The 21,420-nt window shown below is 50.1% G+C and overlaps 1 protein-coding gene across 1 annotated transcript in view; it reads right to left on the reverse strand.

Moving 5' to 3' along the window:
* The window catches only part of COTL1 (coactosin like F-actin binding protein 1), a 36,839-nt gene extending 18,765 nt beyond the window's left edge, over positions 1 to 18,074 (reverse strand). Inside the window, exons 1-2 of the mRNA XM_036924142.2 lie at positions 17,834 to 18,074; positions 17,502 to 17,584 (exon numbers count right to left, since the gene is read on the reverse strand). Of these exons, the coding sequence (XP_036780037.2) occupies positions 17,502 to 17,584; positions 17,834 to 17,910 (160 nt within the window). The 5' untranslated portion in view covers positions 17,911 to 18,074. The remainder of the gene's footprint in view (positions 1 to 17,501; positions 17,585 to 17,833) is intronic.
* Between the last annotated feature and the right edge of the window lie 3,346 nt (positions 18,075 to 21,420).

Genomic DNA, 21,420 nt, shown 5'->3' on the forward strand with positions numbered 1-21,420 from the left:
AAAGATCCAAGAGTCACGTTATGCTTACAAATGTTTGCTGCTCAGGATTTGGCATGACACTGAGAAGTCGGCTGAGTCTGAGACGAAAGCCCCATTGGTCTGAGCAACGCTATTGGAGCCGTACACCCGGACCCGCAGCCCCTCCCCTGCCCGGCCTGAAGGAGGCCCTGAGCCCACGCTGACCTCATGGTCTGTGCGAGAGGAAGTTCTGACCCCGAGCCGAGGGCTGTGCGCCTCCCCTCTTCTGGACAAACTGGGTGCCCGGCACAGAAGTGGGAGCACCACCTCCCCTCGCTTACCCCTGCTAACATCACTCTCACACCCAGGAGAGCGTGCAGATGCTAACAGAGGGGGGCCTGAACCTCACCATAGATGTTTACAGTGTGTGTGTGTGTGTGTGTGTGTGTGTGTGTGTGTGTGCAGGTAGGTTTGCTTGTGCACCTGAGTGCTTATGTATGTGTGCATATACATGCATGTGCTGTATGTGTGTACAACTCACGTGTGCATGTCTATGTACACACTGAGATGGCAAAACTGGCAGGGAGAACATTGGTACTCGAGTTGCCATCCACCCTCATGGTGCCACTCTGTCCCCAATGGAGCCAGTGGCACATCTTTCAGACTGAGGTTCAGGAGTTGAGGGGCACCTCGGAATCAGTCCAGGGAGGGAAGCTGGGCCCAGGACTTCTCACAAACAGCAGGAGGGACCCTCCGAGCCCCCCCTGTGAGGACCTCGGCACGGCTGTCTGCCCCTGCTGTTCCCTTGGCAGCTCACCCTCAGCCTTCTGCTCACCAGCGTCCAGAGGAAAAGTCCCAGTTCTGAAATCCTTTAGAAAATCACCCCCGTTTCATACTAGCTATGCCACCTAGACCAGACTCCCAGGTGTCTTTAAGCCTCAGCTTCCTCATCTGCAGAGTGGGTCAAACAGCTGCCCCATGGGGTGTCATGAGGATTAAGTGCAGGGCTTGGCTGAGGGGCTGTTGCTCTTTTCTGCCCCCACCTCTCTGGAGAAGCTGCTCGCAAAGGGGCACCATGCCTCCTAACTGCCAAAGCCAGGGGACGGCCTCCTTGCCCTCTGCCTTCTTTGCTGGCTTTCTGGGCCCACCGAACCGAGGCTCACTCCTCTGGGTTTCAGAGCAGCGCGCTCCTAGACACACACACATTTAGTCACTCATCCCCCGAGTTAGAGGCTTTGCCGAGCACAGTGCTAAGCACTGGGGGGTACAGATAAAACAAACAAGCGGATCAACAGAGGTGAGGCTTAGAACCTCACCCCCCCGTTCTGAGAGAAATCTTCTGCATACGTGGATGTTTTATTGCCCTGGTCTAGCTTGGATTAACACACAGTCTACAGGCACACACGTGATCATCTACATTTGCTCTCTTACAACACTAAACTATGTTTTCTACCTTTATCTTGTATCTACCTACCACTTCAGCATTTTATTAAAAATAATAATAATAGAGAAATGTGGTATCCACATATAAATCAAGTATAAAAACCAAATGAGTATTCATATTTGAACTGACTGTTTATAGTTCATAATGCATGAGCAAAACCAAAAGTTTCTGTGATGACTGCCTTTGTACTGTTCACTATGTAACTTATTCACTATGTAAGAATTTGTTCTCCATGTAAGAACTTGTTTGTTATGCCTCAGAAGATTGGAGACTGACGAAAATTAGGCTTGGGGTGGATGAATGATTGTGCATTGAGCATTGACTCCCCTATACAGAATTTTATTGTTGTTAACAACCATTTGATCAATAAATATGAGAGATGCCCTCACAAAAAAAAAAAAAAAAGAAAAAGGACAGACTTCCAATGGTAAAATAAATAAGTGACCGGGAGGTAATCTATAGCATAAGGAATATAGTCAAGATATTGTAACAGCTTGGAGGGTGATAGCTGGAACCTAGAATTATGTATATAAATGTTTTATCACTGTGTTGTACACTTGAAACTAATGTAATGTAATACTGTGCGTCAACTACCCTTCAATAAAAAATAATTATCTAATAAAAAAAAAAAAAAACAAGCGTCCTGAAGATAATAGAGGCCAGCACTTACTAAGCCTTATGATGCACTAGAACTTACATGTATTTGCACATGTCTTCATCACCACCTCTCTGCAAGGTCAGCACTGCTCACAGTCCCATTTTACAGACAAAGAAACTGAGGCCCAGAGAGGTGAAGTGATAAGGGGCCAGATACCTCTCCCCCTGCTCGTTGGAGAACTGGTTAAGTCTAGAACAGCAGTTCTCAAAGTGTGGTCCTCGGACCAGTGAGTCAGCACCACCAGGAACTCATTAGAATGTGGATTCTCAGGGTCCACCCAAACCTATGGATTCAGAAACTCAGGGAACAGGGCTGGAAACGAGTTTGAATGAGCCCCCACAGGGCTTCTGTTGCCACTAAAGCTTCAGAATCCCTGACCTAGAAGAGGAGGTGAGGACGGGGACAGTGGGGCTTTCCATGTGGAGGATTTGCCCCACCTCGGCTGGGAAACGGGGCGAGACCAAAGGTCTCCTAGGCAGAAAAACCGGAGTGCCAAAGTTCAGCTCACCCCCTTCCTCCCACCTGCTCCCCCTTCAGTCTAAGGAAGTGATTGTGTAGAGGAGCTTCCTGTATGGCTCGGCTTCTCAACATCATAATTTACAGAATTAGAAGCAGCGACACGTGGTTCTTGAGGATATCACAGCCAATGACCACAGGGAATGTACCCCCCCAGGGACTCTCCCTCCATGCGATTCCATAGCCCAAGAAAGAGAAGAGCCATGTCTGGAAAAAGAGCTCCTGTGCCACGGACATGGGCACTGGGGAGTTCTTGCTAGTCCATCTGGATCACCTCTTTGACACAAGCCATTGCCGAACAAGGATCCACAAGAGCGTCATCCCAAAGACACAGCCCCATCTCAGGGGAGACATCAACCTATGACAAAGCCAGATCAGGAGCCCCGTCCTGGAGGACTGTCAACACTGTGATTGCTGTCTTCGGACCAGCGCTGTGAGCTCAAAGCCCCGGCTGACCACGTGTTAGTGTTGCCGATTCAGGACTGTGGACACCCTCCCCTTCCTACCCAGGGAGTCTTACTCATGAAAAGATGGTCTTCACATGGCATGAGTCAAACTCCACTGTCCAAAGAAACTGCCCCTTTGGGTGCTGTGTGAAGCCTCACAGCCTGAGACATCTCCAGCCAATCCCACCAGAACCTAGAAGCCCTGGGCAGGGCCTCCTTGGTTCTATACCCTCCTTGTCTCTTCCTCACCTTCATTTATTAAGCAAGCAAACATGCAGCCTAAAGCCTCCACCCATGAAGTTCTCAGGATGCCACCTGGCACAGAGGAAGTGCTCAGAAATGCTGACTCTCACCATTATGCACTCTGCCCTCTGCACTCCCTTCTGGACCCTGTGTTTCCTCCGTTCTCTCCTATCAGCTGCCTATCTCCCCCTCCCTGCCTCCCCACCTGTGTCTGTGCCTTTCCTCTCTTCCCTCCTGTCATGCTCTCTGTCTAGGCCTGGAACAGAGGGAGGGATTCAGGAAGAGAGGGAAGACAGGAGGACCGAGTTACGGCAAGGGAGGGCATGGAGGGTAATACGGAGTTAAAGTCATGGAGAAGATGGGAGGACAAAGATGGAGAGGTAACCATGAAAGGGCATGGGAACAAGGTAATGAACCAGGGTGGCCAGACGCCTCTGGGATCGCCAAGGCCACCAGGAGGGGACGCTCTAATTTCCCAAAAACCACGAAAGCCATATAATCCCCACGAAGCTCTCAAGGACTCCACCTGTCCTCCCTCAACGCTCCCAGCCAGGCCTGAACTCTCCACAGGCTCAGGTAACCCGCCAGGGGCAGATTCTGACCAGCCCTGCCCAGGGTTCTCCGCAGGGTGAGGCCGGCACGGACTCTACACTCACCACGGGCCCCCGCCTCCTCCCTCTCTGCTTCCTCTCTGCCTTTCCCCAGGCCAGCCCTGGCTGGAGGAAGGACACAGTCCCGAGGAGACTGGGCAGGATGCGACTTTCTCACACCTTCAAAGATGCTTTGCACACACCGGGTATAGACTAAATAATGAGAAGCACAAATGAGCAAAGGAAGAGTCTCACTACCTAGGGGCCCCTGTAAACATCTTGGTGCACATCCTTTTGACCTTTTCGGCTACTTGCACATCTGTCTGGTTCTTGCCATATCCCAGTGCCAGGCACGTCATGAGCACCCAAATAGCTACCTGCTGGCCCACAGGAAGAAGAGGGTGAGAGAGAGAGAACTGATCAGTTCAGAACCTCTACCCGACACTGAACTTCAGAACAGGATATAAGAAAGGGGGAAGGGAAAGCAGGGAGGAAATTGCCCCAGAGCACGACAGGATTGCAGCTTGCTCTAAAGCTGACCTTACCTTATATAGACTCCCTGAGAAGTTACGCAAACAAGGTTCAGAAAAGCAGAAAAAACCCACACCCCAAAAAGCTGAGCTGTCAGCTTCCATCAGCAAGCTGCCCGGAGTGGGTAGAAGGGAAATGGGAAAGAGTTCCAGCATCTACTGCCCCGGGCCAGGGAACAGCTGGACGGCAGCCACCACCGCGCTCACTTCCAGCGGGCTGCTAATGGGGGGCCCGGGCAGCGGCAGGACAAGAGCTTGGGAAGTGGAAAATGTCCTCTCAGACCCAGAGGGCGGAGGGAGAGCTGTTCCTACCGAACAGCCCAGTAGCACTCACCCTTCTCCCAAAATGCCTTGTATCATGTGCCCTGATTAGTAAAACAAACAACCCAAACACCCTCCTGCCACCCTCAAAAACAATTTAGAAAATATTTAAAGGTATAAAAAACACAGAAAATTCTCCCAGGAAAAGCCCCCTCTTCACATTCCCCACAGAGGATGAATGGAGATTTTTTTTTTTGAGGGCATCTCTCATATTTATTGATCATATGGTTGTTAACAACAATAAAATTCTGTATAGGGGACTCAATGCACGATCATTAATCAACCCCAAGCCTAATTCGAACGGAGATTTTCTTCATCTATGTGGTCTCTACCGCGGATGTGCTTCGTCCCCTGCCTTTGGGCTCACACTGCAAACGCAGTTTCCTGCTTTGTTCTACCGTCCCTCAAAGCAGCAGGCTTCGCAAATGATTCTTTCCTCAATGGATTTTCTTTAAATGCAGAATGACCCAGCTTTCCAAGTTCGACAGAGAACACAAGAAAATGGAGTAGAGGATAGCCGGAGGGAAGGAAAGACGATCACTTCAGTGGGGCCCTCAGAGAATGGGCTGATCCGGATACCCACATTATCGGGCTAGCGAAAGGTTTTCCCCATGACAAATCACCAGCACTCTTTTTTTTAATGATTACTTTTACTTCCTTAAATGGAAGGCAGTGTGTTATACCGGACTCCCCCTTCCAACTCAGAGAGCAGTGGCTGTAACCAGTCCTTGGAGGCTCTGAGCACCCGGTCACAACACCTACCAGGAGCCGCTCCAGGGACGCTGAAGGACTCTGAGTCCGGCGGCCTGGACCCTAAATGCCCCTGGTGTGCGCTGCTCCGTCTTCTTGTGTCGGCCTTTTGCTGCTGTTCCTTCCATGGCTGTTCGTTAGTCATCTGACAAACACTTAGCAACAATCTGTGATCCAGGGACTTTACTGAATAAAACACAATCCCACCCTCAATAAATACATGCAGGCTAGCCCGGCAGGCAAAACAAAGTGAACTCGGTGTAGTTAGGGCCATAGCAACAGGTTGTCACAGGGCAAATGGGAGCATCTAAGAAAGAAGGGAACTAACTGCCTGAGGGGTAGTAACCAGGGCAGGCTCCACAGAGGAGGCGATGGTTGATCTGGGTCTTGAAGGATGACTTAGAGTTCATCCAGCTAACAGGGTGAGGACAAAGGGGGCTCATGTTAGCAAGTTGAGGAACAGAGCCTGACAGAACACAAAGGCCACAGCTTTGGTCGGCAAGTTCAAAATGCCTTCCTCTACCAAGCCCTTCTCTCTATTTCTGATTGGCCACAGGCCAGAGGGGCACATAATCAGCTTATTATCACTGTGTTGTAAAATAAGAGTTCAAAGGCTCAGAGTGACTCCCTGGCATTCCTCCAGCCTGCTCATCCCTGCTCCAGGAGGCCGGGAATCTTGGTCCTTCTATAACTCACATGCCCCAAACGGCGAACTGTTCATGCTCACTAAATATTTCCTGAGTAAATGAGCAACATTTGGCCCATCATCTGCAGCCACTCATTTTATAATGGCAGCCACCATTTCATAAGAACAAAACCAACCCACTTCCCGGAGTTTAAAATGTGTGGCTGCCACCCCCAGAGAGCAGGAATGACTAGACAGGCAGAAATGATCAGATGTGGTCAGACACACAACCACTGACTGGTCTGAATGAATCTGCCCTTTTAAATAAAAGGGCACGGGAAGGGCAACCAGGAAAATGACGCTGCCAAAACGAGCAAGGCCTGCATAACGTGGGGGTCTTTGCACGCCCCCATCACCAAGCACGCACCGTCAGGGAGCACCCTGAGCCTTGGCAGCCTGAGGGAGCCCGAAGAGCCGGCTGTGCGGCCGCCTCCACGACTTCCCCATGTCACTGTGGCCCGGTGGCTCCCCACCTCCAACCCCCCCCCAGCCTGGATTCTCTGGACTGGGGCCTGGCTTCTCCATCTGGGAGCCCCTGCGTGGTGGGGAGGGACCTCACAAATGGTTTTCCTCCCCCCCCCGTTTGCCTTCCCAGGCCTCGAGCTCGTCCACACATTACAGCTGACTCATTTTACTCTTCTTCTCATCCCTCATTTATTAAACCACATGAGTGTCCAAGACAGAACCTCCACTTCTCTTTAAGGACTCATTTCTGATGTGAAGGCTTATGACAATGCTATAGCCTCGGCACCAGGTGCTGGACTGGGAAGGCCAAGTTTCAGCACTGCACCTCGGACGTCAGCCCTCATCAGAATTAGGTGCCGGCGTAAAGCCCTCAGGTCTGGGCTGGGCACATAGCAAGTGGTAAAAAACACCCTGCAGTGATGCTGACAGGACAGTGGCAACTCCTGTGGAGCACACGGAGGCAGCAGGGAGAAAGAGAAGCCACCGGTCAAGGCCGCAGAGGCACGCAGGGGCCACGCCTTACCTGGATGCCCACGTGTGCAGCTCCTCCTTCAGGCCCTGCCTTGGTATCACCTGCTCTCTCGGCCTCCCCCGACCACCCTGGGGGACAGTGGCCTCCCTGCAGTCCAACTCCAGCCCACTGCTTCATTTTCTTTTCTTTATGGTACTTCTTTCATTGTGAAATGACCTGATTGCCAGCCTGCCTATTATCCGTCCTTGCACTCCCAAAGAATGTCAGCTCTGTGACCTAGATCACTCGATTTCCCCAGTATTCAGAGTGCCTGGCACATAGTAGGCCCTCATTTGTTGGGTGAATTTGCCATTACAAACTGCCGAAGAACAGAGTAAGTTAGTTTCCCACAGTCAGACACATGGCAATAACTGCTGCCAGGTCAAGAACAGAGCGAGTGGCAACCAGTTCAGGGCTGCAGGCTCTCGGGGCAGCGAGCACAGGCCCTCCTGTCAGGCGGGGCGCTCACACAGCGGCAGCTCAGTCCGGGCCAGAAGCCCCAGTGTGACCCACAGGGCCTGAGGCAGCGGCTCCCTTTGTTTGCAGACCATGAACAATACACTCCATTCCACAGTCAGTGTAGAGTTACAGCCAAAAAAGGAAAGAAAAGCTACTTCCAGGTCAGATCAGATGACCCCCGGTGGACAGCCTTTCACACCAGAAGCGGAGTCAGGACTCTGCCCCGGGCCAGACGGAGACGCCCGAACTGTGGGGCCCAGCACAGGTTTTCCGCTTCAGTGAAGGCGGAGAAATGACCTCTCAGTCGCGTATTCCCACAAATGTGCCACCAGCTAGAGGCATGGGCACAGGGCTGTCCCCTGGCATTCAAAGGAAAATGCTCGTGAGAAGTTGTTAGGAGAGGAAATCCTAAGGGGGCTCCTCACGAGGAAAACTGAGGTCATGACCATAAGCTGTACAACTAAACAGCTGCAACGCGCGCTGACGACCTTACATGCAAAACACGGAGCCAGAGCCCTGCCTTCAGACACCCACCTCCGGGGACCTGCTCTGCAAGGCCACTGGGCTGAATCTGTAAAGCCAACACGTAGAACTAAGTGGGTGAGGAATGCAGCCATGCAGGGGCTCTGGGGCAGGAGGCCTGGGCCAGAGGCCAGCGGGCCTTCCAGAAGCAAGTTCAGCTCTGGAAAACCTCAGGGGACTGTCACCCATTCATCTACTCAACCAGTATCTGGGGAGCAGCCAGGTGCTGTTCCAGGTGCTGACCGCATAGCAGGGAAACAAACAGACCAGATTCCCCCCCAGGCAGCTCAGGTTCTCACAGAGTCAAAAGACAAGCAAGATACATGAACGCTCCTGTGTACGCAGCTTGGGGAACGGGTAAGTGCTGCAGCCCGAGACTCAGGCCCAGACAAGGGGTCAACAAAACGGCAATATGTTTTGCCAGATCAAGACCAGAGAAAGTAGTAACCCAGTTCAGGGCTGCAAGAGCTCAAGGGCGTGAGCACAGGCCCTCCTGTCAGGCAGGGGGCTCAGCAGGGGCAGTTCAGACTGGCTCTTTTCAGTCCTGGCCAGAAGTCCCAGAGGGACCCGGGGGCCTCTGGCCTGCCCGAGGCAGCGGCTTCCTTTATTACTAGGGAAGAGGAGATGGGACCAGCTAACAGGGAGGGGTGGGCGTTCTCCGTGGAAGACATCCCCACCAGAGAGACAAAGTTCCTCTTTTTAGGGCCTTGCTGTGAAGTTAAAGAAACAGACGTGCACATACCCATCGTATAATGCGGTGAGCAACACAAAGGCCAGGGGCGGAGGGGTCATTTACAGTGGGCCTTGATGGATATATAGAAGTCCTTCAGGAAAGCAAAACAGATGAGAACAGTGCAGGAAGAGGGAAGACTGCCCATAAGTCATAAGGAGGGGGGGCAGCACAGTGCAGGTAAAAAAACTGGGTGCCTCAGACACAGACAGGGGTTCAGAGCCCAGTTTTTCCACTTACTGTGTCATCTCAAGCAAGTGGCTTTTGACTCTTCAAGGAAAGTATCAGATTCCTTATCAGTAAAATGAGGATAATTCCTACTTGCTGGTATCACTGTACCCATTACATATATATCCCTCATGGATTAAGAAAAATTAGATGAGCTGATACATGCAAAGCACCCACACAGAGGTCGTTTGGGCATCCATGAGGTCAGAACTTATGTGCTGAGGATGTGCCATGGAGGGATCACCTGGTGAGCATTCTGTCTACAGGGCATTCCACGTCATCTCAAGCTTATCGGCATAAGCCACAAAAGGTTCTTGGGGGACAGGAGCTCATGCGGCTCTGGCCTGGACTACATGCTCCAGGGTCAGGAAAGGGCCCAACACAGCACTCAGCCAAACGCACTCCACAAACGTCCTAGAGATGGAAATGCCATGATCAAGGGTGGAGCCCTATATCCAAATACCCACACTTCTGGGGCAGGAAAAGGAGAGGAGAAGCAGCAGAGGAAGTGAGAACAAGAGATGGGAGATGTAAAGGCACAACCAAGTGAACTTCACAGGGCAGGGGCGGGGAGAAGGGAAACTTATTCTCAGTAATAGAAGATACTGACAAACACTGGAGGAAAAGCAGAATCAAGACACAGACACGGAACTGGCCACTAAATTTGGCAACCAGAGATTACTGAAGACCTGAGAGTGGGATTCCATGCTCTGGCTGTGGGAGGACACCAGAACATAGTAAGGTGAAGAAAGGATGAGAGAGGAGGAGGTGGATAGAACATCTCTACAATACCTAAGCAATACTTCCAGAAAGTTTGCATTAACTCCCAAGGATTTGCAAGGAGTAAAAATTCAATTCAATTCAATTCAACCAATTGAACACTTTTCCTGAACAAGGGACACCCTACTTACCAGGAAGATGGACACTTAGCAACCTTTCCCATGGGAGATGTGGCCACAAACTCAAAAGTAAGCACAAGTATCACAAGAGGAAATCCAAAAGCGCTGTCACAGAGCCCATGCATCTTGTGACACAAAGAAGCCATGCAATGTGACTCAAGACCTCCCAGCAACAAATGGCTGGGAAAAGAAGGCCATGGAAGAATGAATATTGCAGAAAACTACAAAGCTCAACAGCCCTTCAGGAGTTTTAAAAGTCATAATCCAACATTGTTTCTGGAACAAAGCAGGTACTCAATCAACATTTGTTAAATGCATGACTGATAGACTATTGACACATTACCACATCCAAAGCACTGTCACAGATTTAAAGCTTCCCTTTAACCCTATATCCCCTTAGACTCGCAAGACAGCTTCTCTCCTTCCCTTCTCACATGCAGCCAAGAAACAGCAGGATAAACAAATTGCCAGTTGTATGTGTGTCGTACCAAAGTGAACGACACTTGGCCATGGACAGCAAGTGCATCTGTCTCTTTTGCGTACGATCCCCCTTATTTTGGTAATGGCAAAGATTCTCTTCTTGACCAAAGTCTAATTGGGCCCTTCTGAGTTCTTTTTCTAGGTCTAAACTTTTAGGTATTTGTGTGCATCTCTGCATTATGTGGTTTTAGCAAGAATCCTGCCAAGTCAATTTAGCTAGAATCCCCCATACTCCCTATCTGATCAAGCTCAGTATCTAATTGGGTTCCTCATCTTCCACCATCCCCTGGGTCATGTCTGGCCACCTGGCCTGCCTGCCCCAAGAATCCTGTTAGGTCAGTTTAACCAGCATGCCCCTTACCCCTGAGGTTTCCTCTTGATAATGCTCCACCCACTGACTCCCACCTTGCTCCTTGACTATAAATCCCCACTTTCACTTGCTGTGTTCAGAGTTGATTCTGCTCTCTGCCCTAGTCCAAACCCCCGTTGCAGTGAGCCCTGCCCCTCTCGAGACAGGCCCCTAAATAAAGTCTTCCTTACCATTCCTTAACAAGTGCTAGAAGGAATCATGTGTGCACAGCCCCTTAGCCTGTTCTCCTTAGGAGCCATCCCCCTGCCAGCCCCTGCCAGGGCTGACCCCATCCCGGACAAGCACTGCCCAGGCCTACGCTTATGTGTCGCTCTTCCTTGGAGTAGAACAGACCAGAGAAGGAGTCTGTGAGAGAGGAGAGAGCGTGGTCACGGACGGCCTCCTCTCAGTCACGCGGTTGCCTCTCCTTACATACCTCCCATTATGGGGTCTCACTACCTCCAGTAACAGCCCATTCTACCCCTGAAATTTCTGCTCTTTGCTCTTTCTCTACTATATAGGGTTGGGTGGGGTGGGAGGTGGGTAGGACCACTGAAGAAGTCTACACCTTCCACGTGACAGCCCCTCAAACTAAAGACAACACTCAAGTCCCCCTGAGATGTCTCTGCGAGTTAAATATGCCCGATTTCTTCAGTCCATTTTCCAGTGAGACGTTTTTAATTCCTTGCCCAAGCTAGGTTCGCCTCTCCTAGCCTGTCACAGCTGTCTACCCTGGAGGCTCTGGCCAGGACTTTTTTAGATGGAAATCATAAAGAACACACTCAAACTGGCTCAAGAAAAAAAAAATTTTAATTGGCTTATGAAGCAAACAGCCTAAGGAGAGGGCTTCAGGCATGGCTGGACCCAAGAGTTTAAGCCCTGTCATCTGACCTGACTCTGTTCTGAGTTCTCACACAAGGTTCTCTCTCCAAACGGTAGATGCATCCTGCAAGCTCTAAGCCTTCATTACGCTTACAGGTCTTAATCCCAGAGAAAGAGAAAAGGACTCTTTCCCAAGAATTCTGTCCGAAGTCTCAGGGATGACGCTGAGCAGAAGCACACTGGCTCAGCAGGATTATTATGAAATGAGAAGGAGAAGCTCCCGCAGAGGATGGGATGCCGGACAGACACAAACAGACAGAACCCCACTTCTCCGCATGACTCCAGGCTCACCAGAGCTTCATCTGGCTCTCAAACCATTATCTGGCCAACATCACAAGGCGTCTCCCCCAAATCAGGCTTCATGCTGACAGTGCCTTCCATAAATGAACCTTTTCTGGTTACCATCCCACACCTCACATTTATTTCAACCTATCCACTGATGTGCGACACCTTCCAAGAAGGAGCTACATTAACAATAGCCACAGTTATTCAGCACTCACTCTATACCAGACATTGCCCCACAAGCTTTATACACATCATGTCACCTTATCCTCACAAACCCTGTGCATTACACGCAATCATTATCCCCATGCTTCAGACCAGGGAACAGAACCTAGGGGACCTGCCCAAGGTCACACTGTGCAGCAAGGCTACCAGTCAGGGCAAGACACTCTGGCTCCACATGATGCTCATAACTAATCAATTGGGTCTAAAATCTGCACCAACAGAAAACTGGATCCACTCCCAGATGCCTGGATTCTTTCTAAAACAACACTGCTTGCAACAGAGTACTTTGGGGTCCATCAAAAAACGATTGGTTAAACAATGGTACATTTCTATGAGAGAACATTGTGTAGCCATTTAAAGGCTGGGTGATGACAATAAAACATAGGCTGCATTAGAAAGGAACATTCTCTGCTTCTGTGTCTATCCTCAGGGCCTAGGCTCATACACATCAGAAGAAGGAAGGAAGAAAAGAAAATAAGAGCATGAACAAACTGCTGCGTGATAAAACTGCACCTGAACTAGATCTGGCTTTTATTCTTTTTGCTTGGTCTTGTTTTCTAAATATTCTACAGGGAACACACACTGCTTTTAAGGTAAAAAACAAACTACGACCTCATAGACAGCCTGAGCCATGCCTGGGTACGTACGCGATCTGTAAGCCCTTTCTGCTGCCATCAGAGACATTGCGTGTCCAGTTGGCCTGGTGAAGTGGCTCCTCTCCTGTGGCTCTGCAAGCTGAGCCCTGGCTCTCCATCTCCCTGTGGCGCTGTCAGGGGATCCAGCGACCCTCCAGTACAACTCGAAGGTGGTCCCTCCTGATCATCTCTTTGCCCTCCAGCCTTCTGGTGCTCTCAGACCACTGACTCGGCTTCTGTAGCAATTAAAGTCCACCAGTGAAGTGCCAATCACAATAATCAACATTCACGGAGCACTTACTATGTCCTTGGCACACAGACTTGCTTTTCCTTAATCCCAATGACCACATTACCATAGAGGATGGGCAGGGAACCTCTCCTGCTCCAGGTCACATAACTGGCAAGTATCTGAACCCAGGCCACGTGATGCAGCCCAAACCTTGACCCACTGTGCTAACCACCTCATACCGTATACTGAGCACTTACTGCATGCAGGCCCAGACCAAAGATCTAAGCATACCCACAAGGGGCCGAATGCCTACTGTGTGCCAGCCTGGGGTCTACTGCCAACTGTGGGCTCATCTAGAGTCATGCGCCTACTGTGTGCTGAGCTGGGGCACACACTGAAAGCTTCAAGGTGGAAAGCACAATGTCACCATAGTACAAAAAGAATAAAAATATTGATTTAAAAAGAAATAGCCACAGCCAATGTGCATCAGGGGCCTATACTCTCATTTGCCATGTATGATTTCAGTCAACCCTCCCCACCAGCAGCAGAGGTAGGTTCTGTCAGGGTCCCCATTTTACAGACTAGAAAACTGACGCACAGAAGAAGGGATGTCTCTGCCCAAGGCCACACACCAAGCAAGAAGCAGAACTGGAAAGTGAATCTAGAACTTTCCTGACTTCGGGCTGTCGCAGTAAGGAAGGGACTGCACTGGGCTGGTTGGGCGGCTGAATCCTAGATGGGCTAGGGCGAGGAAGAATTCCACCTGGAGGGACCCTCCCAAATCAAAGACCTGAAGGCTGGGAGTTACAGTGTCAGGCTGCAGGTGCAGGGAGGGTGTGGGAAGATACTGGGCAGGAGATGTGGGTGGCGACAAACTGATGGAACACCAATCAGACAGCCCGTGCTTAATGCGATGGGCAGAGGGGAGGCATGGAAGGTTAATGAGCAGAGCAGATGTGCTTTAGGAAGAGTTACTCCAGCAACAGGCGGGTAGGATGGACGTAAGCCAAGAAGGGGCAAGGGCTGAGAGACTTGCAATAAAGGGGTAGAGGATGGGGGGCAACGGACATGGTTTTGGTTTGCCCCTCTTCTGGAGGTAGCAGGCCCCCCTTCCCAGCTCTGTCTCCCGATGTGGGTGGGGCTGACGGCAGGCCTAGCCAGCCAGAGACCCAGTGATTGGAGGGTCTGCCAGTCTGGTGACTTCTACTGAAAGCACTGGCACGGGGCCCCTCTGTCTCTATCGGGACGGCTCTGCCCGTGGCCTGGGAGCCAGGGTGGTTAGTGGCCATCTTTATCACCACTCAGGGAGAGCCTGCCCGCCTGTCCCCAAGAAGGGTAATAGGGGAAGAGGGCAGAGCGAGGCGACGGAGGGACAGATTTGGACTTCGGGCAGCCTCACCTGCAGCTGGTGCTTCCCTGGAGCCCTCCAACCACTGAAGCGACAGACTTTTTAAAAAATATTTTTTGTTTAAGCTAATCTGCACTGGGCTTCCTCACTGCACCAGAAAGTTCTGTGCATCTCACCCAGCCTGACACATACACGAGAAGCAAGGGCAGAGGCGGTGACAGATGGTTAGCACAAAAGTGAGGGGCCAGGTGAGCCTGGCGCTACCAGAGCCAGTGCAGGGACACAGGGGGCTCCAAACGCTGCCAGAGACAGAAACGGGCCGAGGAGGGCCCAGTGGCTCTCCAGAGCAGTGACCTTCCAGAAAGCAGCTGCGGTGGGCAAGGAGGGGCCAGGCCTGGGGGCTCGGGAGATGAGAAGCTGGAAGGACAGATTCCACTCTGGGAAATTCTGGAGCAAGGACAGGAGAAGGAAGCCAATGGGCAGAAGGGAGAGGAAGGAGGGGGTTTCAGAGGCAGAGCCCCCGAGGAAGGGCTATCAGGGAGGAAAGCAAGCCCAGGAGGAAGCCCCAGTCCCCCGTGCCCAGAGCCAGTGGAAGAACAGACTGAGCACTGGTTCCAGGTCCTCTGCACACCTTGTGGGATGTTTGGAGACAGTAAGTCTGTGCCAGAGTAGGTGCCTGTCTTCATAGCTCGGGACCCTTGGACCTATCAGGACACCTGGCTGGGAATCTGGGCCACCAAGAGCCCTCCCTACATCACACAAGTGGGCAAACATGTCTTTTATAAACTGCAAACAATCCCATAAGCCCCAACCAGGACCTACTGTGTCACTGAAGACACCTCATGGCTTGGAAATGAGAATCTAAACCATTTCCTTAGAGAGAAAAGGCCAAAAACATGGGCCTTGGAGCCAGCATGTCGGGTTCAAATCCCAGCTCTGCCACATCCTGGCTGTGGGATCTTGGCAAAGTCACTTAACCTTGGCTTACTCATCTGCAGAAGGGGACCAATCTCAGTAATGGAGACAAGGCATGTCGAGTGCAGTGACTTGCACATAGAAAATCACTAGCTGGTGTTCCCATCCCTCTGTCACTGGGTTATGAGGACACATGGTGGGAAGAAACAAGCTTTTCCAAGAAGAACAACAGCAGTCACAGCAACCGTAACTCCTATACGCTTGTCCAACAGATGGCTGGGGCAGAAGGCAGACTTCCAGCCAGAGCAGACGGAGCCTTCAGATCCCACGGCCCATTCACAACATCAGCAAGCAGCAAGGAGAGTGTTTTTAGTTCCCCTGCCAGGCACTCCCCACACCCATCCCTGCTGTCAGGGGGAAGGGTCAGAGTAGAAAACCCAAAGCCCATGGGAGGAAGGAAGTATTCTCTGCCTGCACACCAAGCCCCTCCACCGTCGCCCAGTGGCCAGGAGCATCTGTTTGGAAGCTATTGACAGGTTGCTCTTTCTTCCTCGGGTCACCTTCTCCTATTTGGTGGAGAGAACAATAGCTTCAGAAGCAGAGCTCAGTCTGATGTGGGTGAGGTGATGGATGGCCAGCCGGAGAAAAGCAACTGCTAGTTTACTGTCTCCGAGTTCAGGGAGGGGGGCAGCTGGCCTGAGACAAAGCCAGCAAGGAAAAAAAAAAAAAAAAAATTCTGCTGAATCTCATAAATGTGCACAAGTCCAGGGAAAGTCTAGAGTCTGTACTTACTCCATGGTGGTGGAAGGATGGAGGTCACTAAGAGACAAGATTCCTGAACCAGGGGAACTGGGTCCAAATCCTGGCCCCACCAGCTCTCACTGGGTGCTTTTTTGAATGGGAGACATTAAAGTACTTTACTCCTCTGACATTTTAAACCAATTCTTTACCAAAGCAATGAGTGAGTGTCTAGAGGCAACTCTCAGGGAGACATTTCAAATGGGAGAACATTTAAAAAAAAAAAAACCTTAATACTACCCAGCCCATAGCAGCCACTTTATCAGTATTCTCTGAATTAGACTAAATGCAAAAGATCATTTGTTTAAAGAAGTAGTTAAGGAAGGGAGCAGTCACATAATCCTTGGCACAACTTTGTACTTTTCATTCATTTCACAAATGACCATGTGGTTTGTACAGGCACCGTCCTGAACATTTTACTCACATTGAGACTGAGCCTCACAACAGTCCTCCAAAACTGCAGGTGAGGAAACCAGGGTGGGGAGACGTTTAGCAACATGCCCCAAACCTCCCAGCTAGGAAGTGGCCACTAGCAGAGTCAAACCCACCTTGCTGGCTCAGAGTCCCCACACTGTGCTGTTTTTATCCGAATACATCTGCTTCCAAGCTAGAGATCAGAGACTGGAGAGAGCCTATTCTCCCATCTCACCCTTAAAGGATCCTGTTACCAATGGTACTGAGTCTTGTGCCTCTATTAAGGGGTTTGTGGTAATACACACCATGTGTTCTTTCCTTTTAATGGCTCAACACACCCCAAAGAAGTGCACAAAGTTTACGAATCTTAAGCCTTTTGCTTAATGATTTCTTACATATGCCTACGCCTGTGTGCCCACCTCCCAGATGGAAATATGGAACACTTCCAGTGCCCCCCTTCCCAGGTTTCTGTGTGCCCTTCCCTGTCAGTGGCTATCTGCCCCAAAATGTGGCCACTAGTCTGACTTTTCACACCACAAATTAGTTTTGCCTTTCCTACACTTTCATATAAATGGAATCACATGGTGTGTACTCTTTCCTATCTGGCTATTTACAAACAAAACATATATAACCGGCAGGCAGACAACGGCTGTGGGAGAAAGGAGGATGCAGTGGACAGTTCCTTTCCCCCGCAGGAAGCTCCGGGATTGTTTTTATTTTGGCTCACTGACCATCAAAAGAGAAAGGCGGAAAGGACTGAATACTGCGGTTGGGAACCACATGAACTGACCCTGGAAAACTAGGAACCTGCAGGGGGCAAAGCAGCTGCCCGGCCTGGAGAGGGCACTGGGGGCGCAAGGGAGCCAGGTGGTCACCTCTGGCCGCTCCGGATGTCGGCAGGGGAGAAGGCGTTGTGAGGCGGCTCCTCCCTCAGCCGCTGACAATTTCCCAAAAGATCAGGAACTCCCCAGAAGGCGCGTCTCCCTTACCTGTGCACTCTTGGATGAAGTCCTGATAGTCCGCGCCCTGCTCGCCGGGGACGATGGTGGAGCCGTCATACTTAAAAGTCACCCTTTGGATTGGAAAAAACACACACACACACATCAGCGTTGGGAGCTGCAGGGCGCCGAGCTTGCAGCAGGACGGTCTGAACGATGCTCCGGCTAGGGACAGCCGGCGCCCGCTTCCCACGCTGGCCTGGGCTAGGCTGCGGGAGGCCGCGCGGGACGACCCCCGGTCCGTCCCGGCTGGAAGACGGCCTGGAGCCCCGGGCCCACGGAGCCCGGGGAGGGGGCTTGGAGGGCAATGGAGAGCTCCTCACCAGATGACTGCCGAGCCGTCGTCGCGCACCAGGTTGTACGCCGCCCGGCAAGCCTCTTTGTCGATCTTGGTGGCCATGGCCACGGGCCGCAGCGGGAACTCTGCCCGGAGCGACGGAGCGTGCCCCGGGCGGGCGAAGGGGTCGGAGCGGCGGGGACGCGCCGAGGGCGGTGACAGCCACAGAGACGCAGAGCTGCGGACAACGAGCTACGAGCGCGGCTGCCCGGGGAGCGCCGGGACCCGGCCGCGCAGCTCCGCCCACCCCGCCCGACCATTGGCGGCCTGAGCCGCAGCCCGCCCCGCCCACCCTCGCCATTGGCCTCCGGGCCTAAGGGGCGGGACGTCCTTGTGAGCAGGGGCCCAATCCCAGCCCGAGAGGGTTGCGCAACTCCGCGGAGGGGGCTGGAGAACGGGCTTTTCTCCGCCCTCCACTTCCCCTCCCGCTCCCCCTAGCTTCTCAGAGCTACTGCGTCGCCTCTCCCTCCCCTATCCCGTTTCTCCCTTCCTTCCCCTCCTTGCTCCTCCCACTTCCTCCCCCCTCCTCTCTCTTCAGCCCTTCCTCTCCCGGTAACACCTCCGACAGCCGCCTCTGGCTCCTCCCTGCCCGCACCGTCCCCTGCCCTCTTCCTCCCTTCCCTTCTTCCCTCCTCCTCCCTCATCCCCCCCCAACCACCACCACCTTGGCTGCAGGGCTGCACAGCTCCACGGGGGACCAACGAGTAGGTGACCTAATGCATCAAACCCGAAGAGACTGCCCCCACCGCAGGATCTGGCTCCCTGGTTTCTAGGTGGGCAGGAATTGGAAAGAATTAGGCATTTCAAATAGGAGGGGACAGAAAGTGGATTGCTTCCAAAACACTGGTGGGATCACTGTTTACTTTGTATTCTGGTTATTTGCATTCACATCTTATCTCCCACTCTGGGTGCCTCTGAATGTGAGAGCTGACTCACTCTGCCTTCCTCATTTCCTCACTGCCTCGCTCATTCATCCAGTCCTTCCACAAAGGCCAGTCACAGTGTCAAGGCCCACTTTCTAACTGTGGGCCCTTGGGCAAGGCTCAGAAGCGCTCTGAGATTACTTTCCTGGAATGGAATAATACTTCTACTGACATCATGCCTTTGCTTTATGGTTCAACAGAAATGATACATATAAACTAATATATTAGACGTTCAATAAAAGGTCATTGTTATTGGTTATTAACTAACTCAAATAAATCCTAAGTAGAAACCCAAAGGTCAGGGACGATGTCCAGTTAGTAATAAAATTCTCGGTGGCAAACAAACCAAAAAAAAAAAAAAAAGTCAACTAATCAACCAGTGGATGGGTAAATAGGTGGGTGGATGGGACCACATTTTCAAGAAAATAAGAGCAGAGGTTGCTATAAATAATAAGACAAAAACAAAGAAATTCTGGCCTGATGAAGCCCATAGCAGTTCCTCCCTTACTCCTTGATAAAGGTAATGGTACAATTGGAAAGAAACCAACTGTAACTCCGGTGATAAGTTCCCAGCCCTGGGCAAATTACCTTTGAAGCCAAAATCAGTCAAAAAGAGAAATAAAGTGGGAGAAACACAATTATTGCTTACAAACAGTCGTCCACATCTGCTGGCCCATGTCTCTCACAAACCAGCTGTAAAAAGGGGCCCCACCAAACCTCTCAGGTCCAGATACACCTCGCTCCCCCCACCCTTGTAATCACCTATCAGTGTGGAGATAGACTATTGCAATCTTACCCACACCAACACAGCTGGATCCTACCTCACACCACACTGATGAGGGTAAATTCCAAAAGCATCAAAGATTTGAATGTAAATAAAGGAAGCCACAAAAGTTTAAGAAAACATGGGAAGCTTCCTTTATATGTCTGGAATGGGAAAGGTCTCTTACACATGACCCAAAATCCAGAAACCATAACAAAAGATGGATCCATTCAAATATATAAAAACTCTCCATGGGAAAAAAAAAAAAAGATACTGCCTCATGCAAAGTATAAAAGCAAAAAACAAAGCAGCAGTGAAGAGTGTTTGCCACTCAGCCCACAGAGAATTCCTCTTGGTGATACAGAGAAAGGCCAACCTACAAGACAGAAAAGAAAAATGGGCACAGGATATGACTAGAGAGATCAAATGGCTTTTTTTTTTTTTTTAGATAATTATTTTTTATTGAAAGGTAGTTGACGCACAGTATTACATTACATTAGTTTCAAGTGTACAACACAGTGATAAAACATTTATATACATAATTCTAGGTTCCAGCTATCACCCTACCAAGCTGTTACAATATCTTGACTATATCCCTTATGCTATACATTACATCCCGGTTACTTATTTATTTTACCATTGGAAGTCTGTACTTTTTTTTTCCTTTTTTTTTTTGTGAGGGCATCTCTCATATTTATTGATCAAATGGTTGTTAACGACAATAAAATTCTGTATAGGGGAGTCAATGCTCAATGCACAATCTATAATCCACCCCAAGCCTAATTTTCATCAGTCTCCAATCATCTGAGGCATAACAAACAAGTTCTTACATGGGGAACAAATTCTTACATAATGAATAACTTACACAGTGAACAGTACAAGGGCAGTCATCACAGAAACTTTTAGTTTTGCTCATGCATTATGAACTATAAACAGTTCAAATATGAATACTCATTTGGTTTTTATACTTGATTTATATGTGGATACCACATTTCTCTCTTTATTATTATTATTTTTAATAAAATGCTGGAGTGGTAGGTAGATACAAGATAAAGGTAGAAAACATAGTTTAATGTTGTAAGAGAGCAAATGTAGATGATCAGGTGTGTGCCTGTAGACTATGTGTTAATCCAAGCTAGACAAGGGCAATAAAACATCCACGTATGCAGAAGATTTCTCTCAGAACGGGGGGGTGAGGTTCTAAGCCTCACCTCTGTTGATCCACAATTTCTCACCTAATGACCCCCCTGCGACTGTGCCTGTCTTAGGTTGTTCCTCCCTTGAGGAATCTTACCCGTCCCTGGCTAACCAGTCATCTTCCGGGGCCATACAGGGAAATGTAAAGTTGGTAAGTGAGAGAGAAGCCTTATTGTTTGAAATGGTTAGCTTTTTATTTCTTTGCATATTTATGCCCTGTAGCTTCTATGCCCAGCATTTGTCTTGAGGTATCTTTACCACTTGGAAGAATTATGATACTCGGTAAATTTGATATGAGGCACGAATTCTATTTAAGGGTTGTAATTAGGAAGAAAGAAGAAAAGCTATAGAAGTAGCAGGCGGAAGAAAACATGGGAAGATTGATTATTTCTTTGACATATCTTCTTGTAGAGTAACTTCAGCATGTATAGGTTTTAAGCTACTACTTAAATTGCGCACACACATTAACATAATAGGAGTATAGTTACATAACCAAAGCAGACCTGCAATTACCAGCCATCTCCAGTGAAACCAAGAGAACCACTTAGGCACCTTAGGCATTTGTGAAAACTTATCTATGATATGGTGGATATTGTCCAACTGAACTTGAACAGTCTGAGAGAAATCAGACAAATTCAAATGGCTTTTAAATGTACGAAAAGATGCTCAAATCTCAACTTCTAATAAGAG

This window comes from Manis pentadactyla, chromosome 15 (assembly GCF_030020395.1).
Source record: "Manis pentadactyla isolate mManPen7 chromosome 15, mManPen7.hap1, whole genome shotgun sequence".
Classification (NCBI taxonomy): Eukaryota; Metazoa; Chordata; class Mammalia; order Pholidota; family Manidae; genus Manis; species Manis pentadactyla.